At 56.9% G+C, this 19,739-nt stretch overlaps 4 protein-coding genes across 4 annotated transcripts in view; 2 read left to right on the top strand and 2 right to left on the bottom strand.

Annotated features, from left to right (window-relative positions):
• Positions 1-7,291: 7,291 nt before the first annotated feature.
• Positions 7,292-12,685, top strand: KVR01_002584 (uncharacterized protein). The gene is made up of 6 exons (XM_044791083.1): positions 7,292-8,227; positions 8,315-8,345; positions 8,645-9,982; positions 10,038-11,804; positions 11,859-11,992; positions 12,057-12,685. The coding sequence occupies exons 1-6, from the start codon at positions 8,165-8,167 to the stop codon at positions 12,201-12,203; spliced, it is 3,480 nt and encodes a 1,159-aa protein (XP_044647599.1). The 5' UTR covers positions 7,292-8,164; the 3' UTR covers positions 12,204-12,685.
• A 39-nt stretch (positions 12,686-12,724) lies between these two features.
• Positions 12,725-15,792, top strand: KVR01_003255 (uncharacterized protein). The gene is made up of 3 exons (XM_044793577.1): positions 12,725-13,697; positions 13,832-14,232; positions 14,320-15,792. The coding sequence occupies exons 1-3, from the start codon at positions 13,181-13,183 to the stop codon at positions 15,535-15,537; spliced, it is 2,136 nt and encodes a 711-aa protein (XP_044648270.1). The 5' UTR covers positions 12,725-13,180; the 3' UTR covers positions 15,538-15,792.
• A 30-nt stretch (positions 15,793-15,822) lies between these two features.
• KVR01_002622 (GTPase-activating protein GYP8) lies at positions 15,823-17,873 on the bottom strand. Its single transcript, XM_044785884.1, has 3 exons — positions 17,235-17,873; positions 16,974-17,165; positions 15,823-16,912 (listed from the first exon to the last, which is right to left on the bottom strand). Exons 1-3 carry the CDS (start codon positions 17,467-17,469, stop codon positions 16,011-16,013), a joined length of 1,329 nt encoding a protein of 442 aa, XP_044647637.1. The 5' UTR covers positions 17,470-17,873; the 3' UTR covers positions 15,823-16,010.
• A 1,579-nt stretch (positions 17,874-19,452) lies between these two features.
• KVR01_002851 (uncharacterized protein) overlaps positions 19,453-19,739 on the bottom strand; it is a gene marked incomplete at its 5' end in the record, with an annotated part of 1,735 nt that continues 1,448 nt past the window's right edge. The window contains one exon of the mRNA XM_044783187.1: positions 19,453-19,739. This exon is cut by the window's right edge and continues 1,294 nt beyond it.

Genomic DNA, 19,739 nt, shown 5'->3' with positions numbered 1-19,739 from the left:
TCCCTAGGTCAGCATTCGTACTCAAGAACTCAGAACTTAGTTATTGCATAGTGATAACGCCTGCTGACTATGGCTACGGGGAAGTCGGAAATTCCGCTGTTTTCTAGCGCACTTCAGGGTACTAGAGGAGGCATATCTCGCGGGCCCGGATCGCACTACTTGTCCAGCTGCTGGCGCAAATTCGCCGGTGACCACATGTGCATATCCGTTCTTACAGCGCCAATTCAGGGGTGGTTTAAGATTGTCGCTGATTTTGGTCTACGGGCGGCGAAGCCTATGGCATGGAGGGAGCCTGTGCTGAAGTCATCAGCCCGGGGGGCGGGTTGCTTGCATTCACCCGGGGGCTGGCCATCCGACAGGCCGAAGTAATGTTCTCGTTGTCCAGATCTAGTGGAAGCTGCCCCGTAGAATATTCAGTATATTGTCCTTTGAGATCTTTGAGACCACTTGGCGAGAGGAGCAAGTGAAACCAGTGCATAACCATACTTCAACGTTGATAAACCTGTCTGGGATACCAACAGACCGGCCGAGGATGAGGGCCACGACCCTGTAATTATCATAGGCCACACAGAAACATCGCTTAGACATTTCTTTGGTCAGTGCATTGGTTTTTTATGGTATCCCTCCGCGCCACGACGGTATCCCAGCTCGGCGTGGTTCCGGATGACCATTGCTGAGACTTTAGTATATGCATGCATCCAGCACATCAGATCAAACTCTTCTATACACATAACCAAAAGGCGATTCCACAAGGCTTACCATATACTCATCCCCACCGGACATCATATGGAGTAGACGGCACAAGAAAGACTCGGAATGGCCTATACGGACTCGAGGCTGTCAAGGCTAAGCACGGCGGAAACACCATCCAAAGCCATCGAGCATTAAGCCTCCGCGGCATCGTGATGACTCCGTCCAAGACCAGCGAGCCTTAAAGCTGTGGTCCCGACCAAGCTGTTCCAGGCGATAGCTTCGCGCCGCTTAGACTGTAGGCAGGTCTTATGCCAGAGATGTTCACGGCTTACCATCAGGACGAAAACAATGAGACAGACACCTCCCACCCGCGCTCTTAAATATTCCCCCAAAGGCTAGCCTAGCCCCAAGGCAACTCTCCTCCCATTCCTCAAAAGTGTTCTTGCGCAGAAAGGGATACCGAGGTCGTGTCTGGTCTCGCTTCTATTCCGTGTACGTCCGAAGACATATACATGGCGTATTCATCCTACAGTGGTAAACGCCTAAATACCCGTGCTGAGTCAACGGGACAGCATTTCACACTGAATGATTACAATCTTGAACTGCCAAAGTACCAAGATTCTGGTGCTTGACATCCCCCCCGCCCTCCTTGTGACTTTGTGGTGCCTTTTGCGCACCCGTAGAACATGCACGTGCATGCTGGACAAGGTTCAGGATTCAATACCTAGGTAACTTAAGGAGTCAGCTAGAAGTTATTAGGAATAACACAAAAAACTACATATAAATACCCTTCCACTCTAATTCCAAAGACAAGTTGACACAGCCTACCTGGGCTGAAATTGACTTTAATCCAAGGTTGCCATCCCAATTTCAATTGTGTGTTTGCAACAGCCATTACGAGTACTAAAAAAAGAAGCACAATGCATTAGAACACGAGTCTAGTTGAAGAACGAGTTTTAATTTCTACTAAGAACAACGTTTTAATATTTTAAGCCTTGGTAAGAATACATATAGAAGTGATTTGCCACTATTTCAAGGCGCCGCGTATGGCTATGGACGTATACGGAATAGAAGCGAAGCCAGGTAAATAAGTGACCTGTCTACAAGCACAATTAGCCCCCAACGCTTCTGAGCGCGTGGGATTCACAACTTTCTACTTGACACATGCTAGTTGCAAAGAGAGGGGCCACTCGCTTATGGAAACCTGACCAGATCCGTCAGTGTCAATTAGTGTTCGTTGGTCCGACCCTGGCACAAATACCTAGGCACGGAAGGAAGCACCACCATGTCGCGTTTAAGCGACGGAGGATCGCGACGAGAAGACATGCATGCACGGCCGGCAGTGATCGACAACAGGGTATCAAAGTACTCCCCCGTACATACATACCGCGTAGACAAAAAAGACCCTAGAGGAAGGATCAAAGGCCAAGCTTTTAGACGCTGCGCAATTAGACGCTCCGGTGTGGGCGTCCTGGCAGCCTGGCCGCGATGGATTCGCTCATCTGCCGAGTCTGGGCTGATGATGACTGTGGGTTTCTTGTGTGCGTCAGTTCAAACCCATCCCAACATCGCAGTGAACTGCTGGGGGAGCAGCAGCAGCATGATCGAGTGGAGAAAAGGGGGGTCTGGCGGAAGCGGCCACCCCTCCCCTGGTTGAGTGATCCCCCATCTGCCGCGGCCCTGCAAGTGTCGTTTCAAAGCTGGTTGAAACACTCACAAACAAAAAAGAAAAAAATCCGGGCCGGCGGCCAGTCGTGGTATTATCAAAGGGTGGTGTGGGGCGTCAATCACCCACACCCGTCGGCCTGCGAGCCCAAAATGAGCTATGCCGTACGGGGTACATTGCGCATGCATGTACGTGGTAGGGTCGAAATGTGTGCATCGTGTATGATGACGTGCTGCACATCGATAATTCGGCGTCCGGGGCCCCGAGAAATACACAGTAGAGCACAGCTGAGAGAAAGGCAAAAATAACCACCCCCCCCCGATTTAGCAACGTTTGAAGTCAGTCAGTCACTGCGCTCGTGTCGTGTCGTGTCGCGCGTCTGTCATCTAGAATTGACAATCCCGGGACCTTAATTGATGACCCACGTCGCATCAATCGACACGCTCCTGGTCGCTTCACACAGGCCGGCGTACACAACCATCCCACCACGCTTCGCTTGCTTACGGGCCACGCCCCCACTTACACTCGACGTGGCCGCGCACGTCAGGGCTGCGGCCCGCGCGTACAAGTCGATCGCCACATGTCGAACGATTTGGTCCGCCTGGAAGGGCCGCCGGCCAACCACGGGTCTCAGAGGAGTGCTTTATTGGGCTTATTTCCTCTTGTCCCCCTCTCTCCGGTGGTCGAGGATCGAGGCGGCCTCCATTGTCTGATTGGGAATTCCGCGATACGGGCGGCGGGGCATTGCCCCAGGGTGGGTGGTTATTTGTGGTAAACCGAGACTGTTCTGGCCGTCGCCCGCCCCGCCCGCCGGTCCGTCCCAACACCTGGTGCAGGAATTAGACGGCGCCCATTGAAGATTGATGCATTGTGTGCAAGTGCAGACGAGTAAGTGAAGGGGCGCCGCATGTCTTATGTGTCTTGTCGCGGCACAGCATGAAGCATAAGTTAGGATGGCATGTCGTGCACCCGCTGGGCGGCGCGAGATAGGGTCCCCAACGTGCATTGGCGTGCTTGAGCTTATGCTCAGCTCAGGGGCAGAGGACACCAGCCCTGTAGCCCGCCCTGCAGCCCGGGTGTGCGGGAGACGAGACGTCGGGTTGGATTATTTCGGAGCTCTCAGCCATGATTATAACCCCTGAGCCATATACATACGACCTGGTGATGCTATCAGGCGGGTAAATAAAAAGTAGCTTCAAATGTTGGTTGTGATGATTGCCGCGAGGCTGATGCGTCGAAGCGAGGGTCTGGTGATGGCCGCCGGCGCTGGCCGCTGGCTGGCTGCATGGATCTATCAGCCTCGCCTCGATTGGACGGTCACTCTGGACTTGTGAACCGTCCAGCTGGTAGATGGGTCGCGTGTGTTGCCTCGAGTCTGAAACGTGGCCGAAAATGTTATCCATTGTTGCTTTTCCGTGATGGGCAGCTGCTTTTCCCTTCACGTCTCCGTCACACACACACGCCTCGGCAAGCTTTCCCACATGTTTTTTCCCCTGGAGATTGGATGCATACCCGGCAAAGCATATCTGGGGGAAGGAAGATCCTGGATGCGCACAACGTTGGCTGCCCGAGATGGAGGGGGGTGACGAAGGTGGGCTGGGCGGCAGGGCGGGGGGCCGGAGTGGCAATAGAGCCGGAGACGAGAGCAACGGCTGGAGCTGTTTGCGATGCGAACAGACCTCGTCAACCGTGACCCCGTGGCCCGTGGCCCGTGGGATGATTGATGATGGGCAGATGGGCTCCGTAGGGGCGCAGGTCATGTGGGAGCCGCCCTGCCGCCGTGGCATCGGAAGGTCGATGATGGTCCATGCAGCAGCTGCCGCTGCCGCAGCTCCCTGATCCTGATCCTCGATCCTGCCGTCCAGTTGCAACACCTCTTTTTGTTCCTTCCTGTGCATCATCGAAAGGTAGAAGGTTAATGCAGCGTGCCTACCGCGACTGGATTGGTAAGGCTGCCCCAATCAAGGCCCCCCCCTGGCCCGCCTCGATCCTTCCTGCGTCACTCAACTTGAAACCACCGCCATGCGGGTCCTCTTGTTGGGCTTGCTGGCCTGCCGGCCTACTTTCTCGAGCACCTGCAGTTTTGATTCTCAGATTGTGCGGCAGACCACCCCTTGGCGGGCCGCAGGATCTACACAGCAACCTACCTCATCGCTGGCTGATGACGCACAGATATCCGTCCGTCCTTGACGACAACCGGGGAAAATGGGCCAGGAAGCGTGCGTATCACCCGGGCTACTTGGGAACCTTGTCTGTGGCCGGGCGACCCGTGCCATCTCGGTATCTTCTGGCATACACGGGCACACGGGCAGGCTACATGCGTAAAGGCATTTATAGTTTCAGGCGCGGAACAAAATATTGCGAAAGCTGCGGGTGTCAAAGCACCTGTATACCTAGGCTTCATGCCTGTGCCGACTCAGCACACCTTTTGAAATGTGATCAAAAGCGCACACGGGAGCTTGGCGGAGTGGTTGACGTCGTGCAGAATACCAACGAATTGTCGCAAGCAACATTGTGCCTTCCGGAACGAACTCTGACGAGACCCTGACGAGACCCTCATGATGAGGATCTGCACCAGGGCTAGGCGACACCAGCGCCCAGTAGGTCCACTGCAACGGACGTAATGATAGCGTGTTACCAAGACGGGCTTGGTCAGGGGGATGGTTTTGGCCCGGCAAGCCAATTCTTTCTCTGCCTATTCCTTATTGCGCGGGTGCTTCTTCTACGGGCAGTTGTTCAGAACTAAAACTCTCCAATGCTGCCCCTGAATTTGAGCTGACCAGGTGACAGCACTCAGTACTTGGTTCTTTCTACAGCCCCCCCCCCCAAACCGTGGCCTGTGTTCCTGCGAGGCTGCGTGATGCTACACTGCAGTTCGGCTTGAGATGGGCACGTGGACGGGGTGGTTTGTGGGCTGCCCTGACAGGCTGAGAGACATGTGTCGTTGATGCTACAATACATTGCGCTGCAGGCTGCAGCACAGATCGCCCCCAGATACGGCCCCAGGGACCTAGAACAAGAAGCCGGCTGGGGGCAGGTCGTTCTGGTCGTCCCACGTTTTTTTTCTTCCCCCAGGGGAAATCATCGCTCGGGTGCAGGCAGGCTGGGCAGGGCGCGTTAGCCTCTCTCTGATGTGGAATGGTGTTGATCCGACTCTCGAGTGCAACCATGCCTGGTTGGGAGGATTAGCAGCACGCCACCCTGCGTCGTGCAACCCGACCCTGCGACCTGGGGAATTCTCGTTTCTGCCAGAGTGGCCCATCCTGCTCTGGATTGCTGGTGTCTTGGCGCCTGGCGGGTTCGCAGCACGGCACTGACTTCATCGCTACACCATTCCCACAACGCACGGCACAATCCATACTGATGTATTTTTATATCTCGTGAGCGCCCTCGTCTATCTCTTCCGGAAGTGGGCCAGCATTGCGAATGAGCTTAGCCTCGAGGCTAGAATCCCAGTGAGATTGGGAGCCAAAAGTCTCCGATCCAGTGCCGGCATCCTGCGGCAGACGCAGACGCAAACACGGTAAAGTAATCAGCCGTAATATGTGTGATGTGACTCTATTGATGGATGGACGTGCCATCTGGCTGCCTGGAGCTGCTCGTAACTGCCCACGCATGACTTTATGACCGCCCCAGGAACAGCACAACCAAACCTCAGCTGCCTGGATATATGGTGGTAAGCTAGGTATTTAATTGTAATAAATCCAGGGGATGACAGCACAACCCAGAGCGCCACTGGATTTCCGGCGGAAGCAGTCTCTGATCTAGCGAGCTGCAGGCCGTCTGCAGGAGGCTGCTGTCAGGAGGGTGGCCATATATGTTGGTTGGCCTGCAACCGGCCGAACCAGACTCTGACCACCCACCTGGCCCAGGGGACCTATGGGGAGGAGACTGAGGCACAAGGAGGAGGGAAGGGTGTTGATCATCGGGCCCAGGCAGGCTGGAGGACCACATTATGGAACGCATTCTAGACAGTCTTTTGATTTCCCCAAGGGGACTGGCTGCCGATCACTGCATGTCGAGATTGTTGCGGCTGCACTCTTTGTGGTTGACCAAGATTAGAATAATGCAGAACTGGATGACTGGTGCTCCACATGATGTTTTGCTCGGCTGGTAGGCCACGGCAAGGGAATTGTTTATTTGCTGATACGGGAGCAATTATCAGCATCCATCTGTGGGTGGGTGGGCTCGGGTGACATGGACTGCAAGCATCGATCGGTACCTTTGGAAGAGCTTCATGCCGTGTCGGACACATGGAGATGTAGAGAGGGAACATGCGGGCTCACAATGGCTGGATGGCTGCTGATGAAGCAAGCCGCAACAGCTGATATGCACGACATACATGCAATTGCTTTTGCCTCATTCACCTGTGGCCTACAAATGGTCTACACCAGATCAAAATGCCATTCCTGGTGATTCTGTAACCATAATACAACACGGGCACAAAATACTCGATACCCGATACCAGATGGCAGTCTTGGCAGCTCTTTCATGCCCAGGAACAACAGTCCATTTTGCAAGGACCCCGACCTTGGCCACGAACCCTGGGTCCTGACCCCCTTCCCCCCTGGCAGCCTGGCTCTTTCTCTCTCCGAACCTGGCAACTCACCACCCGTTTCCTGTACTCCATATGCAGTGCACAATACCTGGCAGGTACCATTGTAGTAGGGTCTTGTATTGTATACGTGTAAAGGGGTGGGCTTCCCGAAGTCCAACCCAAAGTCCAACCCGCCATGGCCCCAGCAGAAGGGGGGTCTAAGTGGGACCTCTGTCTCCGCTGCACTCCGCCCTGGCTGGGCCCCTGGCTGGGCCCTGGCTAATCCGAGACTGTCCAAGTCCCGAGAAGTCTCCCACCCTCAAGTCCCCACCCCTGGTGCCTCCTGGACTGGTGGGTTTCTGTACACTACCGCTGTACTGTAACAGCCCAAGGTTGTGCTGTCAGGCTGTCAGGTTGTCCGCCTGTCTGCTGTCCAATTGCCCCCGCCTGCACCAGCACACCAGCACACCAGCACTGCCCATTCCATTCCACCCCATCCTCCCGCCCTGTCCCGGCCGTCACATCACACTCCCCCCCATCAAATCAATGAATCAACCAGGCGGGCCTGCGCATGCTGTATTGTCCTTGCTTCACTCCACACCACGTCTTGTCCTGTCCTGTCCTGACCCTAACTAGCCCTCGTCCTCGCCCTTGACCCGCAACCCAGTCCCGGGCCAGCAGAGCAAAGTGACAGACAGACAGACAGACAGACAGACAGACAAGAGTGGTCAGACAGACGACTACTTGCATTCGCAGACCGGCCCTTGGTCACACAGACATATGTCTGTGCCCTTTCAACGTCCACCCTCCTAGTTCAGCCGCCTCGACCCTCCCACATCCACATCCACTTCCACATCCCGCCAGTCGAGCCTAGCTCCTCGCCTCTTGCATTAGGGAGCCAGAGCAGAGCCGTGCTCTCCTTCTCCCGGGCTCTACAACTGTCCAACGGACCAAGCCGGACCCAAGCCACGACGGCCTCACCACCACCCCTCCGTTGATGCTCAAGGGTTGCCACCAGCCAGCCCGGCTTCCACAAACCCTCTCTCCTAACTCTCCCTCTCCACCCTCCCACCACAGGGGACAGGACGAGACAGCCAGCGCAGCCTACATGCCCTCAGCCGGGCCAGCATCTCGCCCTCCATCTTTCCCATGCTACTGATTCACCACCTCTTCCTCCATTGAGCCACGGCTGCTGCTCCTGATCCCCAGCAAAAACACCTTCTTTTTTTCCCTGGCCACAGCAGACAACGCCGCACCAACCAGCAGCCATGGATGACTATCTGGAGAGCCCCCTGGAGGACGATGTCTTTCCTTGCAAAGGCTGTGGAGAGGTAAACTGCACACCCCAATGGCTGGGCAAGGGCGCATTCAATGTGTCTTCTCCAAACATGGCTGACTCTTCTTGAACCGTGATCCAGATCCTGGAGGAGGGCAAGGCTTTTGAGCTTGGTATGTGTGCTGCTGTGCTGCTTGCCCCTTGCCCCTTGCGACCTCACCTCTTTGTGATCCGACGCCCACCTGTTTGACGAACGAACGGATGGGCACTCGAATGAACGAACGAGCGAACGAGCGAACCAACGAACCAACGAATGGTCGCAAGATTTCTTGACCACCCGTCTTCTTGCTGTTCCTGGGGGGCTGTGGGGGAGGGGGTGGCTTCCCCTTGCCTGCGCGCCCTCGTTCTTCGTCGCACACCGTTCCCCCGCGCTTGACTATGGCTCCAAGGCCTGAAGCTGACCAGAAGACAGCTGGAAACCGATGGCATCTGAATTGCTTCCGATGCAACACCTGCGGCACCCTCCTCGACTCCGATGCGAACCTCCTCCTCCTCGGCGATGGCTCTCTGATTTGCAACAACTGCACATACAGCTGCAGCGCATGTAGCAACAAGATCGAGGATCTCGCGATCCTCACTGGCGACCAGGCCTTCTGTGCGACCTGCTTCCGATGTCGAAACTGTAAGAGGAAGATCGAGAATCTGCGATATGCAAGGACATCACAGGGAATCTTCTGCATGAGCTGTCATGAGTCGCTCATGGCAAGACGGAGAAAGAAATCCAAGGCTGCCGCCCATGCGAAGGGGCGAGATAAGGACTCCCCCATGGTCGAAAAGTCTCTGCCCGCGTTGCCGCCCAACGCGATACCACCCAACGCGTTTTCCGACGACCGTGTTTCCCCAGACTCAGACACTCCTACCGAGCTGTCGCCGCGACCAACCAGGCCGGCGTATCCCAGGAAGGACTCGTCCTCAAGAGGTAGTTCACGTCCCGCCCGCTCGCCAGAGAGGCATCCTGAGCCCAACAAGGAGACTGGGACCGGGCTCGGCCTGCCCGCCCACAACTACCGGAAAAACAGGAACAGCTCCATCATCGGTGGACAGGCTAACATCGAAGGTGCAGACGGTGACAGCTTTTTCATCCCGGTGGCCCTAGACCCCAGCCCCGCGCCCTCGGTGTCGTCGCCGCGGTCCAACGGTGACGCATTTGACCAGCGCAAAATTAGCAACGAAAAGGATTATTTTACGAAACAGGCGGACAAGAAGAATGAGGTTCGCAGCTCCCAGGCCTCAACCCCTCACATTGCCTTCCAGGAAAAGCCGCGGCGGACCTCGTCCGACTACGAAGCTTCGACCCCCAAGGAGCCCGCGAGGAAGCTGTCAAAGTCGTCTAGGTCTGACAGGAGCGTCATGTCACAGGCATCCCCTGTCGCCAGCGAGGACAGGTCCCAGAAGGCCTCGAACGGACACAAGGATGAATTCAAGCTCCAGGATGCCCCCAAAAGTAAGAAATTAATCACCAACCGGCTCCCTCCACAAGTGACCAGCTCCCTGGAGAACGGCACCCCCAAGTCGGTGGACCGCAACGTGAGGAGGGATACTCTGGGTTCCAAGTCCGAGTCGCCCCCGCGGTATGGCTCGGCGGACAGGTCTGGAGCATCCAGGGAGGCCCAGGACGCCCGCACAAAAGATGATGACAAGCGTCCATCCCTCGAAACAAACAATTCCAATTCCGCTAGGACCGGAGACACTTCCAATCCCAGGACTCTTCCTCGAAAGGACCTCCCCATCTCGGCTGCCAATCGCAGCGGTATGTAGCCTACTCATTCCCAGGCAACGTGTACTGATGCGCTTCTGTTTTGTAGTAAACGGCAAGTCCACGAGGCCCGAGGAACTCACCCGACCACAGGTCGAGCAGAAACTGAGCGACACGTACATGTCCCCGCGGGCTCCTCCCCAGCCTCCCGGGGCGACCGCCGCTGCGAAGGAGTCGAACAATGCAAAGAACGGGCAGACATCCCCCAAGGTGTCCCCCAAGCTACCGAGATGGAGCTCTGGCGGCGATTTCACCATGGATGAAGACATGGCACGTATCCTGGGCACTGACGAGGGATCCTCCTCCTTACTACGCCGAGTCTCCAACGCCGTGAGGCACGGGCGTACCGGAAGCACAGAGTCTAACTCACCGCAGACCAGGACCGCACATGGTAGAAGCATGAGCGAGACGACCCGAGGAACCGCTTCGCCCAGCTGGGACAAGACCCCCATCATCGAGACCGATCAGACTGGCGATACGAACTCCATAAGCATTCCCGTGTCCCAGGACGACCCCGCCTTTTTGAAGCGACAACTGCGCACGTCGGAGCAGCGAGTTGCGGAGCTGGAGAAGAAGTTCCATTCGGAGAAGGACCTGCTATCCATCGACGAGAAGCTGACCGAGAAGAGGAAGACCGTCTCTGTCCTGGACACGCAAACTGAAATTATGCTCCGTGAGTTGGAAGTACTTGCCGGCTACGTTGAGCGAGCTAAGGACAGCCAACGGCCCATCGACTACCATGCCCTCGAGCAGTCTGCCATCAAGGATTTTGTCGAGAAGCTTGAAAAGGTCAAGCAGACCATGGGCGCGACTATCCAGCAGCTGCACACCGAACGGAACCAGTTAATCGAAGATAAGGAGCGGGCGATCGCGGACCGGGACCGGGCCCTCCTCGAGTTCGAGCAGCTGTCATCTAAGAATGCACAGCTCGCTGACATGAATAATGACCTCACACACCAGATTCAAGGGCGCTTCAAGTCACAGGTTGGGTCTGATGGAAAGCCTTCGAACGGGCTGGGCATATATGCAAACCACAAGTCCATGTCCAGCACGTCTGTCCACAACATTGATGCCTCGAGCATTCAGACTGGGCCAACGCTGGTAGCCACAGACGTTGATGAGCCTATCCTCGAGGGGCCAACTGTGGTTCAGGTGAGAAAGGGGCAGGCCAAGAAGTTCAACTGGAAGAAGGGCGGTAAGTCCGTGGCACAGAACATTACCAGGGTCGGCCGGGCCGTCGCTGCCTTCCAGACGAACGAGCGCGACCCCAGACTTCCTCAGCAGGGTGGCTTGAACTCGGACAACATTGGTCTGCCATACAACATGACCAACACGCAGTATGAACAGCCATCGACCACGCTGCCTGGTACCAACGGGCAGCCGAACCGCGGCGCTCCTCAAGACGCTCGAGGCTTTGGCTTCTTTGGCAAGAACAAGAACCCTAACCTGCCAAAGTCCGTCTCGTCGGCAAACATCACTACCGCAGCGGCCATGGCTGAGGACCCTAGCACCCTGTTTGGTTCTGAGCTCGTAGAGAGAGCCGAGCACGAGCGTCGCCAGATCCCAAGTGTCGTCACCCGATGTATAGAGGAGGTTGAGCTCCGGGGCATGGACGCCGAGGGCATCTACCGGAAATCAGGTGGCAGCGGACAGGTCAAGATGATCCAGGAGGGCTTCGACAGGATGGACGACTTTGATATTTCCGACCCAAGCATCGACATCGCATCTGTTACCAGCGTTCTCAAGCAGTACTTTAGGAAGCTACCCACACCGCTCTTGACCTTCGATGTTTATGACCGGGTTCTGGAATCAGCCGGTAAGTTCCTTGGTGATTCCTGGATGTTCACCTTTGCTGACAACACCCTTACAGGCATCGCCGACACTGCTGAGCGCTGTGCTCATCTCCAGAAGACGGTGAACATGCTCCCGCCGAAGCACCGTGACACCCTGGAATTCCTGATGTTCCATCTGGCCAGAGTTGCCAGCCGCGAGCGAGAGAATTTGGTAAGCTTCCCAGGACGTCTAGAGCATGTCAAGCTGTGTAGTCAGAAACTGATAGTCTTCTCAGATGTCACCCAAGAACCTGGCGGTGGTGTTCGCGCCCACAATCATGCGGGACCACAGCCTCGAGAGGGAGATGACGGACATGCACGCGAAGAACCTTGCGGTGCAATTTATGGTTGAGCACAGCAGCGAAATCTTTGCGACCGACTGAGACCGAGGGCTGAAGACAGGAGAAATTGCACAGCAGCTTCTGGACCTATCAATCAATTTTGAGAGGACGAAAAGAGCGGGAGAAGACGCCAAGATACAGCGATGAGCGTATTCCGCCATTGAAACACCGACCGACTAAGATGATAAGCGACCTCCTACCTTGACTATTGTACATATTTACTTCGCCATGTGGGATATTTCACCCAGAGGTGCAAGGGCGGGAGGACGGGAGAAACCAAGGAGGTGGGAGCGCCTTGGTTGTTTTTTCTTGACATAATGCGCTGGCGCTGGCGAGTGGAGCGAGCGAGCCAGCCAAGTTGACAGTGATCTGGTTAGAATTCGATTCCCAGGCTAGCATAGCAAGCTCCCGAAGGTATTCGGCTGGATGGCATGTGCGCATCGAAAGGGAATTTTTGGAGGCGAGCTTGATACCTAGACCCCGTTAGTGGAAATGTCATCTTCTGGATGCGAGCTTTGACACGATTGATTACCTGTCTGCCTGGGCTCGTCGTTGGGGATATACCGAATGTGACGTGACGTAGGAGATATATGTGCGGCGACCGTGTGGATAGATGGCCCCTATTTTGGGTTTGCGGTGGATCGACAGCTGGACAGCTAGCTATCCGTAGACCGAGCGATACGCGGTACTCCGTAGCTGCCTCGTCGAGTCCTTATCGATAAAGGGTTTACGTAGCCAGAACAGACCCCTGGATTGCAACGGTGTCGAGGGCGAGCTGACCAAGGAAGGGCCCAAGCAGACGGATGGTATTTGAGTCGCTTCATTCCTCCCTGTAAATAATTCCCACTCCAGCTACAAGAACTGCCCTGACGCCCACCAGTGCGACCTCGAGCGAGCCCGTGCGCATGAGAGCGTGACACGAGGGCGCCCATCTCACGAATGCGACCAAACCACCACGTCCCACGTCCCGCTCCCTAGCTTCCCCCTCGCGACCACGACTCCCGACCACGATCGCGACCATGTGGCTTGACCGACTTGGCGCACAACACAACCTACAGTCGCCCTCCAATCCCAACAGCAGGCCCATATCCCCGCTGCCGCGACGAGTGTCAAGCCAGCGTGGCAGTCCCTACATCACATCACAGTCACGGTCAGGGAGAGGCTCCGAGACATCACTGGTATCCTCCAACAGCGACACCGGGTCGTCTGTCTCCCTCCTCAGAGGTTCGGGGCGACCCAATGGCGGCCAGCTGGGCACCTCCTCACTCAGGCAGACCACCACCGTCGACGATGGGTCCGAGTCGCTGTCCGTGCTCGGCAAGATCCTTGGGAGCGAGGTGGCCCCGGACCGAGCAGAGTCGAACGGCGCCGCGTCGCCTGTGCCACAGCTGGCAGACCTGTTTAGCTCAACGATAACACAAGAGGATCTCGAGATGGAGTTCGACTTCGGCGGGGTCTCTCTGCGGGAGTTCGTCGCCCAAGGCGACAACGGGAGGCCCGGCGCAGGTGTACATAGATCGCAGACAGTGGAAGAATGTATGTGTGGTTTTCCTCCTATTTCCTCCCAGCTCGCCCTTTCCGTGACGGCTCTACCACCTGGGCGAACCTGTGACCTGTGCGTGCGCTGGATGGCTGGCTGGCTGACACATGACCCCGGCGCGAAACCGTAGACGAGCAGGCCAAGACCAAGTACGAGGACCTCCACAGGTCGATACGCGCGTGCGACGACGTCCTCAGCTCCGTCGAGACGAACCTGACGAGCTTCCGCGACGACCTGGCCGCCGTGTCCGCGGACATTGAGCACCTGCAGGCGCGGTCGACGGCGCTCAACGTGCGGCTGGAGAACCGCATGGCCGTCGAGAAGGGCCTGGGCCCCGTGGTGGAGGAGCTGAGCGTCTCGCCCGTGGTGGTGTCCGAGATCGCCGAGGGCCACGTCGACGAGTCGTGGGTCAAGATGCTGGCCGAGGTCGAGAAGAGGTCCGAGGCGCTGGCCAGGAACTCGAAGCAGCAGCAGGGGCAGAGCAGGGCGCTGGCGGACCTGGCGCCGCTGCTGGAGAAGCTGACGCTCAAGGTATGGATTGGATCGACCCCCTCGGAACCTTCGTAAAGGGGCCATGTGAGTGGGCTCATGTGCTGACTTGTTGTGTGTTGCAACCAGGCCATCGAGAGGATAAGAGACTACTTTGTCGCGCAAGTAAAAGCTCTGAGGTCACCACATATGAACGCGCAGATCATCCAGCAGCAGAAGTTCCTAAAGTACAAGGAGCTCTACGCCTTCCTCCACAGACACCACTCCCAGCTGGCCGACGAGATCTCCCTCGCCTACATGAACACGATGCGGTGGTACTACCTGAACCAGTTCGGGCGGTACCAGAAGGCCCTCGACAAGATCAAGCTCCACGTGATCGACAAGACGGACGTCCTGGGCCACGAGGACACGTCGCGCAAGGCGACGGTCCTGGGCGGCAGCGCGCGGGGCCTCGGCGGCCCGCCGCACGACGCCTTCAACCTGGGGCGGCGCATCGACCTGCTCAAGACGCCCAACCAGACGGCCCTCAGCAGCTACCTCGCCGAGGAGGACCAGTCGACGCACCACCTCGAGGTGCCCTTCCGCAACTTCAACCTCGCGCTGCTGGACAACGCGACGGCCGAGTACACCTTCCTGGCGTCCTTCTTCACGCCGAGCCTGAGCCTCGCGCGCGTGGGGCGCAACTTCAACTACATCTTCGACCCGACCTTTGCGCTGGGCCAGAGCCTCACGCGCTCGCTCGCCTCCGAGACGTACGACGCCCTGGGGCTGCTGCTGTGCATCCGCCTCAACCAGCACTTCGCCTTTGAGCTGCAGCGCCGCCGCGTCCCCGCCATGGACGGCTACGTCAACGGCACGTCCATGGCGCTGTGGCCGCGCCTGCAGGCCGTCATGGACGCGCACTGCGAGAGCGTGCGCGGGCTCACGTCCGCGCTGCCGCAGAGGCCGCTGCCCGCCGCGACGGCGCGCACGACCAGCGCGGCGCCGCACGTCGCGACGCAGCGGTTCGGGCAGCTCGTGCACGGGATCCTGGCGCTCAGCGGGGGCGGGGACCACCAGTCGCAGCAACACCCGCAGGCACAGTCGCAGCAGCCGGGCGGCAGCGGCGACGACGAGCCCGTCGCCGCGTCGCTGGGCCGCCTGCGCTCCGAGATGGAGGCGTTCCTGACGCGGTACAGCCAGGTGTACTTTGGGGCCGACGTCAAGGGGCGCAAGAGGGAGCGGTTCCTGTACAACAACTACAGCCTCATCCTCACCATCATCGGGGACCTCGGGGGCGGCAGGATGGCGGCGGAGCAGGTCGCGCACTTTGAGGGGCTCAAGGCTGCTTTCCAGGAGGCTGCCTGAGCCTGTTCTGATTCTGATCTGATCCGATCCGATCCCTCGAGGTGGCGCGGTTGAGGGTTTGAAGGGTAGTAGAAAAGGGGTGTGTGGAATTGGGGGGGGGGGGTATGGGTGGTATTCGAGAGCGGGCGAGGCGATTGGTGTTGGGAGAGTTGTATGATATTATCAATCTACAGAAAGGGGTCTGTCTGTCTTGGTCATACGCTGCCTTACTCGTCTTGCCGAAGGCCGGGGCGCACAAGGCTTGACGGCGGTGGCGTGGGAATAGAGACATGATGAATGACATTGCCTGTACTCCGTCTGATACTTGAAATTATTGGACCCGATGCAATGCCCCAAACACCCTCCCTCCATGCGCAGGTGTGTCCTTTTCCAAGGAGACCATTCCCGAATGCATTTTTTAATATACAATATTATCTTGGCCAACACATGAAAGCCCCCACAGCCAGATCTGAATGCACGCATGCCCAGCCCATCTAGAAGCCCTCCCACCAGGCCGACACGAGCGCAGTCATGTACCGCACCGGCCCAGCAGCGACACCCCCGGACACGGCCGACCTGCGGACCCAGTACGCGAGCACGGCAAACGCGACCGCGACACCGACGGCCCGCGCGGGCCTCCGGTACCGCCAGAGCGTCTTGATAACCTCCTGTCTCCTCTCCTCGCGCCGCAGCTCGGCCACCTGCAGGCCAAACAAGTACTCGCCGACGGCGAGGCTCTGCCCCGCGCAGGCGCGCAGGGAGCGGGCCGTCTTGAGCACGCTGTGCGGGGAGACGCGGCGGGGCCACGAGGGCAGGGACTCGGGGGGGTGGGCGGCGAGCAGGGCGCGGGCGCCGGCGACGAGGGCGTCGGCGCCGAGGGGGTGGGGCAGCCGGGACAGGGCGGCGTGGAGGACGTCGGGCTCGCCGGCCGGGATGGCCAGGAGCTCGGCCCTGCGGCGGATGACGAGCTGGGCGAAGAGGTAGAGGCTGAGGGCGGGCTCGGCGGCGAGGAGGGCGTCGAAGAGGCGCGTGATCTCGCGCCTGGACCGCACGTCGTGCGCGTACATGGTTATCGTGCCCGAGAGGGCGAAGAAGGGGTCCGAGCCCAGCGGCAGGTGGGCCGCCAGGGCCGGGTCGGCGGCGCGCAGGACCTCGGGGATCAGGCGGAGCTGCGAGATGGCGGCGGCGAGGGTCGGGAGCATGAAGTCGCGGATGCGCAGGGCCGAGAGGCGCGCGGCGGCCGGGGCGCGGAGGTGCCGCGGCAGGACGAGCAGGAGGACCTGGCATATGTCGTGGTAGCCTTGGAAGTAGCAGAGGTAGGGGTGGCGCCGGAGGACCGAGAGGATCAGGTCTGAGAGCTCTTGTTTCTGCTGGGCGCGCTCCTGGTCGGACTCGTCTGTGGCGGCTTGGGGTCAGACATGCATGGGTCGGTGTCGGTTGTCACACGGGGGCCTCACATTGCGGGTAGTACACGAAGGCCCTGGCGACGTCCAGCCTGACCTGCTCCTCTTCCTTGTGAGGCTGGAGGTGTTTCCACGAGGAGTCGTCGTATTCTGAGGCTGTCAGGCGCACTTGGTCGTGGCTGGTGCCAGAAACCTTGTCGTTGTCATCGCTCGGGAACCGCACCGGCAGCCCCAGCAGGATAGGCCCTACGTCTTCATCAGTACATGTGTCGTCTGTCCAGGTGAGGATGGTTGCCGATGGATCGCACAACTCACATGCCTGTTGCCGCAGCTCGTCCCTTATGAATCCGCCGGGGGACTCGGCAAGAGCCTGCAGGCCCTCGAGATCTCTCCTCCTGCAGGCATCGATGATCTGCTGTGCCTTGACCTCCTCCATCTGGGCAGTACTGTCCGTTATCTCGGGTTGCGTCTGAGGGGGAGACTCGTGACTGGTCTTCTCGTCTGATATCTCATCGCCACCGTATGCCAGGTGCTCATCCTCGTCCGTCATTTTGTCCCAGAAGCCCCTGCCAGTTGCAGGGGGGCCGTGGTAGTATATAGCAACCGTTCGAAGCGGTGCGCGGTGTCGACGCGTCGTCAAAAGAACGGGATACCTGGCGATAACGACAGAAGTTGGCTATTCGAGACCCGTATTCACATGCCAGATATAATGAAGACAGGGATAGGGTGCTGAAGGTGCGGTATCCTTGGGCTGAATGCGATCATCAGCGTGAGGCTCTCTTGGCCCTCCTCTCATCTGAATTAGATTCGGTGGAGCTGTCCAGCCTGGGCGCGACATGACGTTGCCCCACGGTCGGCTGCTGGCCCCTGAAGCAAGGGCTTTCCATGATGGGCTGCTAGGGCCCTAGGGGTCTCCTGCCCTGTCAGCGGGTAGGGCGACCCGCTAATAATAACAAGCCGATCAACCGAACCGCCGACCGGGTCACCCAGCAAGCCGTTGCGACCTCGACCATGGAACTCAAAGACAAGACAAGGTGGTCCAGGCCAACAGCATTCAATGCACAGAACTCCAACCAAAATTGGGTAACTACAGCCATTTTTTCCCCAGTAGGCGTATTACATGCGCACACCCACACTCAATTTGCATATTTACCTACTTAATATCTCTTCAGTCTCATATTATACCACCTTGCAGCAAATTAACTAACCATGGAGGTCAACATAGAACCAGCTTGAGAACCACAACCAAGCAGGGTCTACCTCCATCACGGCAGCATGCATTACGATTCTATCTACCGAGAATACCCTATCTAGTTAGCTATAAAAGCTATATAAGAAGTTTAAATCTATAGTATAGCCCTTAATTTCTTTTTATAAGTTATATTTAAAAAAGAAATATTAGTAAGTTTTAAAGTAAATAAACTATATATAATTACTCTAGTATTATACTACTTAATAATTAAATCTTAGTTTAATATTTAAGGTCTAGAATATTAAATAATCTTATTAAAATTCACTGGTTTTGCTTCTATTCCTATGGTGGACAAACTGAAGACACGTGTAGGCCACTGGTGAGGCAGAAGAATCCCAAGTTGTTTGAGGAGGGTACCTAGGTATCATATGGTAAGCCGGGCAAACCTAGCCCGTTTGGCAATGGATAAAACGTTCCCAGGGCTGCTTGCAATTATAAGAGCCTACTCTCTTTGCTTTTCATCTCCCTCGTTTCCACTTTCCAATCGGACACAGGCCGTGGCCAACAACACAACACCTGTAGCCAATAGAACTGTCGTCGGCACAAGAGCCACGACAGCAGAGCCGACTGCCAACAGCGCGACGGATTCTCGGAGGGCCGAGGTCAGCCACACCACCCGGGGCGGCAAGATGCTGCGGTCCCAGAGCAGGAAGACGGACGGTCAGGTTCTGGGCCAACATCCATATGTGCCCAGCATGCTCACCACGAGCACGGGCCGTCAGAGAGCAGGCTGAACGGGGTCGCGACAAGCAGCCCCGGCAGCAGGTTCGCCATGTTGAGCGGCTGGGTCACGATTGCCAGCTCGGCCTGGACGGGCGCGGCGGAGCAGTCGCCCTGGCCGGCGCCGGGCGGGCGGGACGCGGTGACAGCAGGGGCTCTGCCTCTGGGTTTGTGTTCCTCGCCCGTGGCTTAGAGGTCTCGCCTGCTTCACTTCGTTGCTCCGCCATGCCGCGGTCCTACTGTTTCTCCTGCCCCGATATCCCACTCGTCAAAGAGGAAAGAGGAGAGGAAAGGCTTGGGAAGATTCAGGCGCGGCATCCTGTCAGCCGGGGAGTAAGGATAGGAATGAAGCATGGGAGCGGAGGAAGATTTATTAATACACAGAGACCTCTAAAGCTACAAGTTTAGTTACATATTTATTAATTAGCTTAATTAAATAGTAGTTATTACTAAATTAATTATATTATAATATTATTTCTTTCCTAATAAATATAATAATATAAGCTTATAGATTATTAAAGTATATATACATATAATAATAAAAAGCCCTTCTTTATTAACTTAAAGTATAAAGAAGCTCTCTTTTTATTTTAATTTATTTAAATAAATATAGGTAAGAGTAGGTTGATCTCTAATAGTTATGCTTCTAACACCCTTTAATGTGTTTTAAAGACCATTGAGACGGTTTCTATCACTGCTTGCAAATAGACCGCTCGGCTAAAAGACCAAAATTCCAAGTCAAAGACTTGAAACCCAAGCAGTTCATAAGTTCGGAAAGACCCGTTACAACTAGGTAGTTGTTGCCTGTGTGCAGCGTGCTGCAGACTATAGTGTTCTTCACCGAGAAT

This window comes from Diaporthe batatas, assembly GCF_019321695.1.
Source record: "Diaporthe batatas strain CRI 302-4 chromosome Unknown Contig00003, whole genome shotgun sequence".
NCBI classification, from domain to species: domain Eukaryota; kingdom Fungi; phylum Ascomycota; class Sordariomycetes; order Diaporthales; family Diaporthaceae; genus Diaporthe; species Diaporthe batatas.
Note: the sequence above shows the minus strand (reverse complement) of the source record. Positions and strands in the feature narration are given on the sequence as shown.